The sequence below is a fragment of the Condylura cristata genome, unplaced genomic scaffold (assembly GCF_000260355.1).
Source record: "Condylura cristata isolate star-nosed mole 26May11 unplaced genomic scaffold, ConCri1.0 scaffold00007, whole genome shotgun sequence".
Lineage (NCBI taxonomy): Eukaryota > Metazoa > Chordata > Mammalia > Eulipotyphla > Talpidae > Condylura > Condylura cristata.
The window spans coordinates 39,403,043-39,418,311 of NW_004567108.1; the positions used below are offsets into that span (position 1 = coordinate 39,403,043).

Genomic DNA, 15,269 nt, shown 5'->3' on the forward strand with positions numbered 1-15,269 from the left:
TTGTTATTTTCTCGCCTGGTCCATTATACTCCTGCTTACTCATACTTGATTTTTAAAGACTCATCAGTCCTATAAAAGTGAGTCAACTAAAAGTCTACAACACATTTTATAACAGGTCTTTGAGAAAAAGGGCCCTAAGCAAGCTAATAATACCAAAACCCCCCAAATCCTCATCTCCAGGATGAGGAAATCCTTCATAATAAAGCTTTAGGTTTCCTTTCAAGAAGATAATTTGCAAAAATGAAAACTAATCTATTAAGAATATTTATATTTCAGATTTTCAAAAGTTCTTTAACCTTCCCGCCACATGCTATCCTATAAAACTGAAAGAAGTTCAGATACATCTATCTTGCTTAAGGTATCAACAGATGAGAATTTGAAACGGCATGAAGCAGTGGGCTGTACCATGGCCACAGTGACGCTTGAGAAAACGACACGTTCTTTACAAAACTGAATCTTTATATTTGTGATGCTTTTGGTATTTCACTTTATAGTCTCTATTTTAAAAAGTCAGTCACTGAACTCCCACTAAAAGAGAACAGCAACCAACAGCGGCCTCTGGGAAGTGCTCGTCGTCGCAGGGGATGTGGCCAGCAGGGCGCACCACAAAACTAAAGGGTTCCTTTGATCTCAGCAATAATTTTATTCCCTAGGGAAGGTGGTTTTCCACATTGCAAGCAATGTTTTATAGAATGGGAAGAAATCTTTCATAACTTTAACAATTAGCAAATTAGACTTCAGAGGGAACTCGGCTTATGGCAGGTGCTGGGCCTGAAACCCACACCTCCCAAGTGTGTCCACTTCCCGGTCCTGCGGCTGCTGCACCAGACACGCCTGTGATGCTCTGGTCCTGAAAAGGGCCAGAACTGGGGCTCTGCCATGCGCTAAGCATGTGGACAAGAGAGAGACACCTTCACTTGTCTATTAAATGGTTACACACAGTACAAAATGAGAAGATTAGTCCCACAAATATTGTTTTGTCTGCTCAACATCTATTATTTTGACAATAGAACTGATGACTTAAAAATTTTTTTAATATATTCATTACATCAGCCTTCATTTTTGCACAATGTATGGTTTCCCTGAGAAATTCCCACCACCCATTCACCCATGCACCATCGCCATAGTCCCTTGTGCTCTTCCCACCCCTGTCCAGACCCTTCTCCCTCTTCCTCCCCTACAGAATAGCTCTGATCAATAGTTGCCTGATGATTAGAACTAATGACTTTTTTCCTGACCTTGGCTCTGAGAAATTCTAGGTTTAAACTACCAATGACCACACTAGGGAATAGAACCACAACTGTTCATTCATTCATTCATTCATTCCAACTGTGTGTCTACTCTCAGTACCAAGAGTACCATAGCACTTGGGCCAGAATGCTAACTGAAGACTCATGAATCTGTATAGTTCTCAGGCACAAATTCAATATCCTTCCAAGATGAGAATAAAAACTGAGAAGGCACAAAGCAAGAAAATTAAAATAGGAAAGTGTTCACAACAATAAACTATTCACATATGCACAGGAAAGATGAAAGACATGATCCAAGATACTGATAATCATTCTGACTCTGAGTGAAATTAAAACTATACTACTTATGCATTTCTTTTTTGTTTGTTTGTTTTTCAAAGATTTATTTATTTATGCATACAGAACTGGAGTACAGGCCAGAGGTACAGCGGTGGTGAAAGGATTCACCAGAGATAAAGCGGGGAGCAGAACAGGCAGATCAACAAGGTATACTCCTGAGGGGAGCAGCGGGCAAGATAGGAAAGGTCTGCTGTGCCCTGTGGTTCACCTCCCAGGCTGGAAAAAGGACTTGTGCTGAAGTGGCTACAGCTAGCTTTGTGGTGCTGTGCTTTAATTCACTGCACCACCAGGGAGGAGCCCCTACTTTATGTATTTCTATAATAAATGAATTTAGCTTAACTCTTTTTCAAAAACATATTTTTAGGTGTACCCTAGGAATCCAAGAAAAAAATGGCTCCACATAAGATGAATAAGCAAATCACAATAGCAAAATAGCCATGAGGGAGGGTTAAGTAAAGGAAGGTAGTAAGGAAGAAGCAACCATGGTAAATGGCTACAGATACACCTTCCCTGAAGGCACAGATCGCAGGCAGAAATCAGAGAAACACATAAATACCAGCATCTGAATCAAGCATAATATAGCACATTTAGAATCCAGCAACCCGAGGTCAAAGCCAAGCTCTGCCGACTGGCTTGTTCATGGGAAAGTTACTTAACTCTAAACTAATTTCTTTATCTGCAGAATGACCATGACTATACTAGTCCTTTTCTCACAGCTGCTGTGGTGCTTCAGACAACAACGGGCAGTGTTTACTGCAGTCCTGGAGTGGCACCTTCCTGCAAATGTGAGGCCACACGTAAACATATACCCGCAGACTGGATTCCCTCGATTACAGCAGCTTCTAAGTACTAACATTCCAGATCCAGAGGGCTTCTTAGACTGTGGGATTCTACCTCAGAGTTTGGTTTAGCACTTTTTGGGGGCTCCACCCCGCCCCCTCCCACTTGATTTAGTATTTCTTGGAAAGACCCAATTACCTGCAGTTCTAAAAACTTCCCCAGTGACGCCAAAGTTACCTGAGGACCACACTCAGATAACTACTCACCTAGAACATGGTTTTCACCCTAGTTATGCAAGAAATAACCTGGAGAGCCTGGAAAACTAAACAGACCAAGTACACAGCTGGAGATCCTGATTAAATAGGGGTCCCCAGGATCCATGTGGGGTTTTTTTCGCCTTCCAATTTTTAATTCTAATGAGCCATGGGTTGATACTTAATCTGGATAGGAAGCTTCAGTCCTGAATAATATAAACAGCAAAAATTGGCATGCTAATATGCAAAACAGAACGCGTCCACGCCTCATGAACCTCCTTCCTGATTGCTGAGTGGAGTAGAGGACTCACCCCGACACTCTCCCGATGCCTGTGATAATGCCACCTGCGGGGACCTCCTCATTCCCATACAGCTGGTAACCTGCAAACTGGGATAATTCTAGAAACGGAGACCTGCAGTGGAAAAAGATGTTACTTGCATTAAAGTCATGTCCTTTTAAGACATATTTAAACAGATATACCAGGAAAAGGAAATGATTTTTTTTTCCTTCAGAGACCAGCATTATGCATGTTGTATATGAAATCTGCAAAAAGACTGTTTATTACAGAATTCAGTGTTAATACTTTGGATATCTATATGGGCCAGCCACACAACACAACAAGAGGAACTCACAAAAAAGATGTTGTACATATATGTTTATGGACACAGAAAGAGAATGGTACTTAACACTTAGGAAGCTCTTACCAGGATCTTCAGAAGCCTAACTCATTTATTCCTCAGAACTGAGGAGGAAACTAAACCCCAGAGATGAGGTCATTTGTCTAAGGTGACAGCTAGTGAGTTAGAACCCAGCGAGGCCAATGCCTATAATGAGTTATTACAGGCATAGTTGGGTTTTAACAACTTTAAACCCAGGAACTGGTTGTTAACCGCTGCCAACTATTCTACCAATTATTTAAATGTACAAGATACATTAAGTGAAAAGAAGAGTATAAAGTACCATATTTAATGTGATTTCACTTTTCTTTTAAAAACATAGATGTCTGATACACATATACATAAAAACTGTCTACAAGGTGGATCTAGTTGTTAACAGCATTTATCTCCAGAGGATGTGTGAGTGTGCAAGTCATTAAAAGTATTCTTCATTTCCTTCTCTCCTCACCTCCATCCAGTCCCACAGAAAATCCTCGTGTGTTAGCTCTGTCTGGACAATATGCCCAAAACTCACCACTGCCATCATCTCCATCACTGCAACCCCAGTCCAAGTCATCCCCACCTCAACTCCTCTGAATAACTACAAAAGCCTCTAGTTGTGTTCATCACTTCCACCCTCTGCCCACACCTGCTTACAACATAGCAGTTCGAAAAACTTCAAGCTCTTTACTTTTTTTCAAAAAGTAAGACCAGAACAGTCTCCTTTCCAAAACTGCGCACAGATGCCCTGTCTCTCAGAGTAAGAAGCGGACTACAGGACCTTAAGAATCAGATCCCATCTCCTATTACTCTGCCTTCACTGTCTTTATCCCAACCACACTGGATCCCGGTGCCTTGGGCACATCAGCCCACCTGGCATATTCCCACATCAGGGCCTTTGCTCTGGCCATTCCCAGTGCCAACACCATTCTTTCTCCAGCTCTATGCAGGGTTATCTTTCTTAACTCCATCATTTTTTTGTTCAAATGGCTTACCTAATCACCCCATTCAAAACTCACTGAACTCTCATCTTCCCTTCCTCTGATTTTCCTACAACACCTGTCACCTTCTAACATAAGTTCATGTTTTATTTTCTGTCTCGTCCTGCTACCATGTAAAACTACAGTAGGACAAGGGCCTTTGTCTGTTTTGTTGATGGATGGATAGTAATAGCACCTAAAACAATGCTTGACACACTGTAGCCACTTGAGAAACATTTAACATCTACTGTTGAATTTTACATTAAAATCATTCATTTAGGATACTAGGATACATGGAATAGAGAACAGTCTGTGTTAGCACTGGCTATATACTAACCCTGGGTCTATAAGCCCTTCCACTCTTTCTCTGGGTAAGAGTTTGCCTCTTGACAGGTGAAGTTTTCTAGCTTTCTCACCACCTCCTATGGGGGAAAAAAAAAACCACGATTAGATTAGAGCAACATAGGGCTCCATTTAACATAAAGCCAGAAAAACACGTCAATTTTAGTCCAAAATAGGGCACTTCTCAAAAGTTTAGTGTGTCCTGTGCGAAAAAGGCTAACTTTTTGGATCACTCACTCAATTTTCTAAAGTAAATAAAGAAGTTGTCATTAAAAAAGTCATCTACTCTGACTGGATTAAAAAGATGTAGTACATATACACAATGGTATATTACTCAGCAACCAAAAAAATAAATAAACACATGACTTTTGCAGCAACATGGATGGAGCTGGAGAAGATCATGCATAGTGAAATAAGCCAGAAGGAAAAGGAAAAATACCGGATGGCTTCACTCATAGCAGGAATATAAAGGATCAGGGAGAAAATAATAATAATAATGAACAGCTATGTACCAGAGACATTTTATGGGGGTGTAGTGGGGAATAGGATCAAAAATGGGGGGGTACACTGGACTATGGTGATGGCACATGGGTGATTTGATGATGGGAAGCCCACGGGGATTACAACTGAGATGGCAAAATGTACAAAATGATGTAAAAATACACTATTATATTATTTTTTAAAAAAATCATCTACTCCTGATCCCAATTTATTACATATTTTCTGAACTCACCAGCAGTGACTTCAAGGAGTAGCAGCGCTACAGGCACTGCCTCATCACCACCACATTTATTAAACACGACCACAAGTAATTAGCAGTGTCCGCACCATGTGAAATTTGAAATTCCTACCCTGATTTGCACTGGCTGACAAAGCATTTCTTTAGAAATTACTTCCATAAAAAGTACAAGCAAAACTTACCTAAAGGTACCATTAATGACCCCCAACTTTTTAGGCTCTCAAATGGAAGAGAGTTACATACTTTCAACAGCGATTTTTAAAGCTCTTTTTTTCTTAGTATCTTGGCTCAGAGATTACAGTGTTTTGTAAAGTCCCAGACAAAGAAAATTAAATTAACAGTAAGTGAACCATTAGTATAACCGGGTGACAGTGAAGTAACCCAATGAGGGTGCTTCACAAAACAGGTGCAGCAAACCTCACCCAGCCAACAGAGGGCTAAGGATGTTGGCAACATCTATGGCCCACTCTCAGCAAGCCAAGGGAAAAGATCAGGAACAGAGGTCAAATTGTACCTTATAACATTTATTTTCACTGTTGCCCAAGAATTTCATCTTCCTATACTTTTGCTACTTGAAATTTTAAGCTATTTAAGAAAAACTATTTCTTTGGTTTTTTTTTTAAGATTTATTTATTTATTCATACAGAACTGGGGTACAGGCCAGAGATGCGGAGGGTGAGAGGATTTACCAGAGACAGAGTGGGGAGCAGAACAGGCAGATGTACTGAAATACACTGCTCAGGGGAGCAGCGGGCAGGTCAGGAGAGGTCTGCCACACCATGTGGTCACCTCCGGGGCAGGCGGGGATCGAACTCATGCTGAAGTGGCTTAAGCTTCTTAGTGCTGTGCTTTAACCCGCTGCGCCACCAGGGAGGGCCCTATTTCTTTGTTTTTTTAGGTGAGAAAGTAAGTTCATATATATTTCAAACAACTTCTCTAAGTATAACTTATTTTCAATCTGGGTTCTTTGCCTGTAGATAAGCTTTTTTTTTTTCCTAAAGCAATAGATTGTACATTTTAAAGATTAAATCTGCCCTAAGATTGCCAAAAAAGTTATATTACACATCTAATCTTTTAAAATGAAGATAATTTTGGAAAGAATTACTTGCATGATAGTATCAATTAAGACAGATCGCTGTTCTCTTTTCTCCCAGCCAGAAAGAACTCAGGATTCCCTAGGGAGGTGGGTCAGGATTAAGGGAACAATCTCACTTACTACACTGTATCGTTTCTAAGGCTTATATTTTGCTCACACTTGAACACCCCTAAAATCAGGAAGCATTTTACATTTATAGCATCTCTCAACCATGTCACCAGGGGGCAGTCACAACACAGCTGTCAGCCTCTGCAAGCACAGCGAGAGTCATCATTTCCACATGCTAAGTTATTGGAATGACATGTATTTTATGTCTTCCAAATCTACATAAGTCTAATCTTTAGGTCACTAAAAGACCTCTATATCAACCACCGAAACCATCTGAGATATTTTCTATATTGATAAAGTTATTGCCCAGCACTAACATTAAGGATTTTTTTTATCTAAAACACAATGCTTCAATTAATTATGTTAATCAAAGTACCCAGGAGTAATCCTTTTCCCCCTAGAGAAGTTACTAAAATCCTTCTCACATAATCCTTGTGCTCCAGCAGGTACAAAAAGGGACAATAAAGACATGAACAGTGGTCTAAAAATACCTAGATAAACAAAGGCAGGAGTGAGGCAGAAAGAAAAGATAAAAACAACAGCTAGAGTTGTAACAGGGTGGTTCCTAGGGAAAAGGGAAGTTCCAGGTTCACTGCCCCTCCCAGAAGAAGGGTGGAGCTGAGGAGAGTAAAGGAGAAAAAGAGAAGGAATCTGGGAAGCAGGAAGCAGGAAGGAGAGCCAGAAGACCTGAGGAAGTCACATGGAGCAAAGGGAGATATGTGAAGAAACCGTGTTTCTTTCTTGGACTGGACTGGTTGAAAGCGATGTGGGTGTGAGACCTGTGGGGAGATTGACTATGGCTGTGTTTATATTGATTTTGATTTTGCTCTTTTCCTCCAGACTTGTCTGGCCATGTCTGACCCTTTTCTATGGGTCCCAGCCAGAAGTTGCTTTAGTCTTGCTGGCGGGTTTTCAGGCTTTGCTTTGGGCCAGTCCCTTTTGGATGGACTTTTGCCCACGAGGGATGTTTGATTTAGAAATTATATTCTCTGTCTTCTGTTATTGTATACTCACTGTAGTAAAGTTCCTTTTCATTAAAGTCTTACATGTTTTGTCTTGATGCGGCGGATGGCAGAACCTATTTGAAGCAGGCAGGTTTGAGGGTTCAGGGATGCCCTCTCTCTCCCTGCCCTGTAACAGAGTCAGCTAACTTCTGTCAGCCTTGATTTATCACGACTTCTCACAAATGAAAACTTCAGGGTGAGGGGGGAGTTTGGTTGCTAAAAGAAGAAAGGGCTGAGCAGGACTCTGGAGGAAGGAAGGGACCGAGACGGAAGACTAAGACAGGCTTGGCCTTCACAGTTTTGTCTAGAAGTCATCCTTCTATGCCATGAAAATGAGTACTACATAAATAATTTAAAAGTAATATAGAAAGGATTTTGGGAAAATAGAAAAAAATTATAGAAAAAAGAAAAAATGACCCATTCATAATACCGCTAAAGAAACATTTTTGGTATCTTTGGTATTTTAGCAATTCTGATCAGGCTCCTCAAAACTTCAACAGACAAGTGTGTGTGGAAGGGGAGGTTTTATGTTTGGTTTGGGGTATTTTGTGCATCTCACAGTGGGCACTTTCTCCTATGGTTTTCTGTGTGAATGCTCATATGCTAACTTAGCAATTCTACTGATCAAGAACTGGGAATATTCTTCTTCTCTTTTTTTTTCTCCTTGGACCACTATAGAATTTAGACACCCTAATTTTAAAATCCATAAAGCTTCCTAAATAATTTTCAGACAGGCAGAGAGGCACTGTTTCAAGCTGTTTCACTTCACTAGTTAACCTTTATTCTTGAAGTCACAACTTCTAAATTATTATATATACTAATGATGGCACAACAGAATATTATGTAAACAATTACATAAAATATATATATACTAAATGTTAGTATTTTATATTTCTTTCTATGAAGCATTTTCTTTAAAAAAAAAAAATGACTTATTTATTTATGCATACAAGAACTGGGATACTGGCCAGAGGTGCGGGAGTGAGAGAACTCACCAGAGACAAGAGCAGGGAGCAGAACAGGCTGACTGACAAAGTACACTGCTGAGGGGAGCAGCAGGTGAGACAGGAGAGGTCTGCTGCACCATGTGAGTCAGCTCTCTGGCTGGGAAGAGCTTCATAGGCTGAAAATTAACCCCTTGCACCACCAAGGAGGCCTATATATGAAGCTTTTTCTTTTCTTTTCTTTTTTTAATACATTTTCTTTCAAGCAAATAAATGCCTTTTATGTCCATAGTTTAAAAAAAAAAGAATGACAACTTTTAAAGTTTTCAGGAAACCTAATTTAATAACAATAAACCATATCAAAACCATTTCCAAGTATATAACACAGCAGAAAAATGTATAATAATGCAAAGTTGAACATACAGTCTGAACATGATCAATGAAACAAAAATATTTTAGTGCTTTAAATGGAACAGTCATTTCAGTGTGATGATGTAGGTGAAATAAAACCTTACAATCAGTAGTTAAAAAATGATGAATATGAATCTCTACTCCCACCTCTTCTTCCCCCTCCATCCCGCCCCAATAGTGGCAATGGTATATGTGAGCAAATTAGACAAGAAAAAAGACCTACACACCAGCAAGTGCACCATCTTGAAGAGTCAAAGACTTAGTGCTGCTAAGACTAAAACCAATCATTTCTATAAAGGGACATCTTAATTAAAAAGGTAGGAGCCAGGCCCTCCCGATAGCACAATGGGTAAGGTCACAGCACTGCAAGCTGGCCACAACTGCTTCAATGCGAGTTTGATCCTGGCCCAGAGGTGACCCACATGGCGCAGCAGACCTCTCCTGACCCACCTGTTGCTCCCCTCAACAGTATACTTCGTTGATCTGCCTGTTCTGCTCCCCACTCTGTCTCTGGTGATCCTCCCACTATCCCTGCACTTCTGGCCTGTACCCCAGTTCTGTATACACAAATAAGTCTTAAAAAAAAAATGTAGGGGCCTCCCTGGTGGCACAAGGGGTTAAACATCAGCATTATAAAGCTATCCACAATCACCGTAGCACCAGCTTGATTCTTGGCCAGGGAGCTGACCCACATGGCACAGCAGACCTCTCCTGTCTCACCCGCTGCTCCCCTCAGCAGTATGTTTCAGTGGATCTGCCTGTTCTGCTCCCCACTCTGTCTCTGGTGAATCTTCTCACCACCATACCTCTGGCCTAGAATCCAGCTCTTCTATGCATAAATATATAAATCCTTAAAAAAAAGTAAACCATCTGATAAACATATTTACCTAGTTTTATGGTCTGTGCTCGCTCATGGAGTTGATGTACTAGTGCTTTCATCTGTTCGTAGTTTTCCTAAAACAGAAATAAAGAAGACAGAACACAGTATTAGAAAGAGATTATCTTATTGTTCTATCAAGACAATGGTTAAGGAGAAGATCATTGCATGCCAACCCCACACAGTCTCCATGCCGAGCCACACGTGTGACCTACACAAGGCAGAGGAATTTACATGAGGTCAGCCCAGCACTGTGAGAGCAGAGGGTGGACTTTGGCTGACTGCTGAATGAGTAGGGAAATATCAAGGAGCTCTGCTAGATAATCCTGACATGAAACTGCGAGACACAAATTCATTAAATCCAGCTGCATTGCTTCCAAGCAAAGTAGAAAGACTTGAGGGGGGAAACTTAACATATGACTATTTGGAAACCACTGGAACAGTGTACTCCAGTCAGTCATATTTGACTGACCAGCCCCTGCCAGATCCAGAGTGGGAACTATTTACAGACAGCGGTTTCATGGAACACAACCATGGATGTGCAGGATACTCAGTGGTGACACACTTCAGAACATCACAGAAGCCAAGGCCCTTCCAGCAGCTACATCAGCACAGACACTGAATTAATAGCCCGAACCTAAGCCCTGGGACTCTCCGAATGGTAAGTATGTGTTCATGATTCTACCCAACCTTGGGGCCATTTGGAAAGCGGGGACTCCTTGTGGTCAGCATCAAGATAAGTGCCCACTAGAAATCCTGGCCCTGCTGAAGACAGCAGCTTTCCTATTAGCTGCTGCAGTGATGCACTGTCCTCGCCGCCAAGGGATGGGTAAAAAGTTACATTTGATGGTGCGGGTTAAGAACTGACTGTTTTGCTCTCCATGATACATTCATCCCTCTCGAGGACTGAATTCAGTATGTTCTTGACTATGTTGAGGAAGATGAGGAAAGTGCTCATGCTAAGTTTGACCCCAGCTCCACTTGGAGAATAAACTCTCATGGGATGATCCTCCTCCCCTAGGCCTAGTGTGTATGTTGTTAAAGCGCCTACATGAGATATCCCACTATGGGAGAGATGCCTTATTGGAGTTTGTGCACCTATATTGAAAGGGCCCATATTTACACAGAATAGCTCAGTGGATCACCCAAGGTGTCAAACATGTGCCAGAAATAGCCCTAAGACTGATTCGCTCCCTACAGCCACTGGTGTTCAATTCAATACTTAAGGACTGGTAAGTAGAATTTACTTAAATGCCTAGAGCCACTGGCAGCTCCAAGTATCTACTAGTATTGTGAAACCTCATTAGGATGGGTGGATAAGCATATGGCAAAGGGTTCCCCACCAAGGCAGAAAAGGCTTCAGAGGTGGCTAAACAGCTATTAAAGGAGATAATTCCTCAATTTGGATGCCCAGCTCCATTCAGAGTGATAATGGGCCTGCATTTGTCTCTGAAGTCACCAGACAATAAGCAATGCCCATAGATCAGTTGGAAATGACATGCTGCATGGAGACCACAATCTTCTGGACAGACTGAGAAAAGAAACCTTGCTTTGAATAAGATCTTGGCAAAACCATCCCAACAAACATACCTGCACTGAAATCAGATATGTCCATGGCCCTCCTTTGGATAAGAGGGGCACCTAGAAGGGAACTACAATTAAGCCCCTCTGAAATTATGTTTGGGAGACACTTCTAGGCCTCATATATGAATGCCCCATCAAAAATAGAGTAGATTGCAAGATCAAACAATATGTAAAACATATCCAAACGATTTGCACTGTCTACGCCTCCTGACAAGCCACTGCATCCTTCCAGACCTGGCAATCAGGTCTTACTCAAAACTTGACAGAGTGGAGATGCCCAAGCCAACTGTCAGAAGTAGTCAGGACCACATGACATTTTATAAGCACCCACACTTTCTATAACTTGCAGGCATACATCATTCCAGAGTTAAGTTCCAGAAGATGCTAACCCAGAAACAAAAAGCCACTGGTCTTGTAAACTCATTGAGGATCTGAGATATTTGTTCAAGAAAAAGAAAAAAACTTAATTTTTTCCCCTTCTTTTCTTCTGTAGCAAGATACCCCAAAATTTATTTCCTGGGAAACCCTGAAATGACATACGTGGTAATTGCTCTAACTAAACTTTTTCACATCCCCCCCATTTTTATTAAAATTTTATCTATCTATCTATCTATGCATACAAGAACTAGGGTGTAGGCCAGAGATGCAGGGGGCAAGAATATTCACCAGAGACAGAATGGTGAGCAGAACAAGTGGTTCTACTGACATACACTGCTGAGGGGAACAGTGGGTAGGACAGGAGAGGTCTGCTGCGCCAGGGAGGCCATATAACCCCTTTGTTAATTAATGGTATTACCATTAATTAATGGTAATTAATGCCCTGTCCATTTATCTGACTCCTATCCCCTTCTATTTAATGATTAACTCTATAATCTTGTTTCTCCGGTACCCCTCCTTCCACACCCTCCTAGTTCTGTAACACTAATATCCATCATTTCACTGTTTCCAATGTCACCTAACTCTAAACTCTTCCCTAAACAATCCATCTTTCCATTGCAGTGGCACTGAAGATTCTACCAAGTCCATAGGATCATGCCACTTCTCTACTTAAATAACTATCTTTGCAGACAGCCTATAAAATGAAATCTAATGTGGCTTGCAAGGCTTTACTCTATCTGGGCCCAAAATCAATCATGGATTCCACATCTGACCATGACTTCAGGCCCTCACTGCCATATATACTTTCTTATACACGATACCTACATTCTCATTAACTCCCTTGATTTGTACAGCCTTGCTTCACTGAACCTGATCACCCTTATCTCACCATCAAAATCCAACTCACTCATTTACTTCCTATTTGCAATTTTCTATAAACCACTTTTTTGAGTTCTAGATGTCACTTATCATAATTCACTATCCTTATCTGCTTTCTCATCCACCTGCCTCACAAAATTGATGAGCTCCACTTCTACACAAGCATATGAAATACCCTAGACCACAGTTACCACTTAATGTTTCTGAGTTATACATTCTCTCCTGACCCTGAGAAATGTTAAAACCTTCTATATCAGGATGTTGATTTTCTTGCAATTGTCTTGTTTACCCAAAGGCAGGAATACTTTCAACTGTCCTACAGTTATTTGCACAATTTACATAATATCTGTGTAAGCTTAGCAACTGTGGGACAGACTGAATTTTCCAATTCTGGTATTTCACAAGTTCCAAGTTGTTTCTTTGACCTTGTGATCCCTCCCAATTCCAAGAAAGTGCATTCAAAGGTACTGTGAAATAAGTATTTTCTATTAATATAAGCAATTATTTATCTAGTCTGGAAAGCACAACCCAGACTTAGCTGTGCTAGGCCAACGGTTCCCAAAGCCGACAGCCATCAAGCCCACCAAGGTGCAAATCTGAGGACCCCACTCCAGAGGCTCAGAAGTTCGGGATGGGCTCAAAAGCTGTACATTGAACAAGCTCCCCAGGTGACAATTTGCTAAGCCAGGTTTTGAGAACCACTCATTTCAAAGCTTCAACGTACAGCACCAGTGCTAAAAGTACAGTGAAACTTTCTTTGCTTTGGAATTTTCTTTTTCTAACTTTTCACACCAGTGTATCCCCAAAATCATCCTGAGAAACCAGAACCACCCTCTGCTTTCGAGCCCCGCCAGCGCCTAGACCCTTCCTTCGGGCCATAGGCACCGGTTAAAGGGGACTCACAGACTCGGGTCGAGCGCTCCAGGCCCGGCCGCCACACCAGCCTACCTGATAGATGGCAGATGCCGAGTCCGCCTGGGTGCCCAGCGTGGCCACCGCGTCCCCGTGATAGGAGCGTGGTCCCGGAGCCGCGGCGCGGGCGACCGAACGGAGGGCTAACCTCAGGGCGGTCCACATGGCCATGGCAGGCGGCACAGCACCAGGGAGAAGAGGCAGAAAGGAGCTCGCACGGGCCAAAGCCAGCTTCTCCTCACTGGGGCCCCGCCTCGGGCTGCAGCTTTGCAGCCGACCTTGCAGACAAACCCCGCCGGAGCCTCCCAGACTGTCAGGCCAGCCCGAGCCCCGCCGGCGCAGGCCACGCTGATTGGCCACGCGGCGCACCACGCCCTCCGAGATCAGCCAATAAAGGGCGGAGGGCAGCCCCGCGAGACTTCGTGCCACCGCGAGCTCAGCTGCTTCCAGGTCCCGGGACAACACTGCGCTCTAGTGCGCCAGCACGGAGGGCAGAGTTTGTGGGCTGTGGCTGCGTTGCGTTAAAATATGTACCAGTTCATTTTCAGTGTTTTTTCTTCTTTCTCTGCTAGTAGACTATTCTGGGACTTTGCATAGTCTTTTACAAGAGCTGGAAAATGAGCGAGCTCTATGATGCCCCATGAAATAAAAAATTCCTTGCTGGGGTACTGGCGGATTCTACTGTTAACTCATTTTTTTTTTTAAAGATTTATTTATTTATTCATACAGAACTGGGGTACAGGCCAGAGGCTCAGGGACGGTGAGAGGCTTCACCAGAGACAGAGTGGGGAGCAGAACAGGCAGAATGACGAAGTACACTGCTGAGGGGAGCAGCGGGCGGGTCAGGAGAGGTCTGGCTCGCCATGTGGTCTCCGGGGCAGGCGGCAGGCGGGAATCGAACTCATGCGGAAGTGGCTTCAGATTCTCAGTGCTGTGCTTTAACGGTGAGAGGATTCATCAGAGACAAGTGGGAAGCAGAACAGGTTGACTGACGAAGTACATTGCTGAGGGGAGCAACGGAGGTCAGGGGAGGTCTGCTGCGCCAAGTGGTCACCTCCCGGGCAGGCGGGGATCGAATTCTTGCGGAAGTGCTTTAGCTTCTCAGTGCTGTGCTTTAGCCCGCTGTGCCAACAGGGAGGGCCCCAATGTTACCTCATTTAAAAAAATAATAACAATAAAGAAATTAACCCCTTACAGGAGATCCATATTTATTTAACAAATAGTTGAAAAACGTTGGAAAAGGGTATAGGCTTAGATCAATGGTGATTATTGGACAGTATCACGGTCTAAAAGTGTGCAAACAGGAGAGCCCGCCCCACAGGCCTTTTTTTCCCTAAAGGACACCAGAGCTCCAAAGAGATGGGAGGGGGAGGAAAGGGAAGAGGAAGAATGCATTTACCTGACAGTTTGACCACAAAGAAATTTTTTTTAGAGTAGACATTAATATTTTTATTTGATATATTGTTAAGTCCACCAGAGATGGACTTACTTTCCATTGTGTTATCTTTCTTCTGGTTCACAAATGCAAAAGTATGCTTCATAGCCTTTCTTCTGTGTAGAATTTCCAGGAAAGTCTCGTGTAAATGGATCCTAGTTGTGAGGTCTTTGATTCAAGCATAGTTATGGAAATTTTCCAACTCAGAAAGGAAAAGGTAAAGTCTCTGTAATTCAAGTATATTTATTTTATGGTTTAAAGTTCATCTGTCCCAAATTTTTATCCAGGGTCATGTGTATT

At 42.3% G+C, this 15,269-nt stretch overlaps 1 protein-coding gene across 1 annotated transcript in view; it reads right to left on the reverse strand.

The window, feature by feature from the left end:
• Positions 1–13,839, reverse strand: part of MCCC2 (methylcrotonoyl-CoA carboxylase 2 (beta)) — a 43,420-nt gene extending 29,581 nt beyond the window's left edge. Inside the window, exons 1-4 of the mRNA XM_004678223.2 lie at positions 13,571–13,839; positions 9,792–9,858; positions 4,598–4,682; positions 2,935–3,036 (exon numbers count right to left, since the gene is read on the reverse strand). Of these exons, the coding sequence (XP_004678280.1) occupies positions 2,935–3,036; positions 4,598–4,682; positions 9,792–9,858; positions 13,571–13,705 (389 nt within the window). The 5' untranslated portion in view covers positions 13,706–13,839. The remainder of the gene's footprint in view (positions 1–2,934; positions 3,037–4,597; positions 4,683–9,791; positions 9,859–13,570) is intronic.
• Between the last annotated feature and the right edge of the window lie 1,430 nt (positions 13,840–15,269).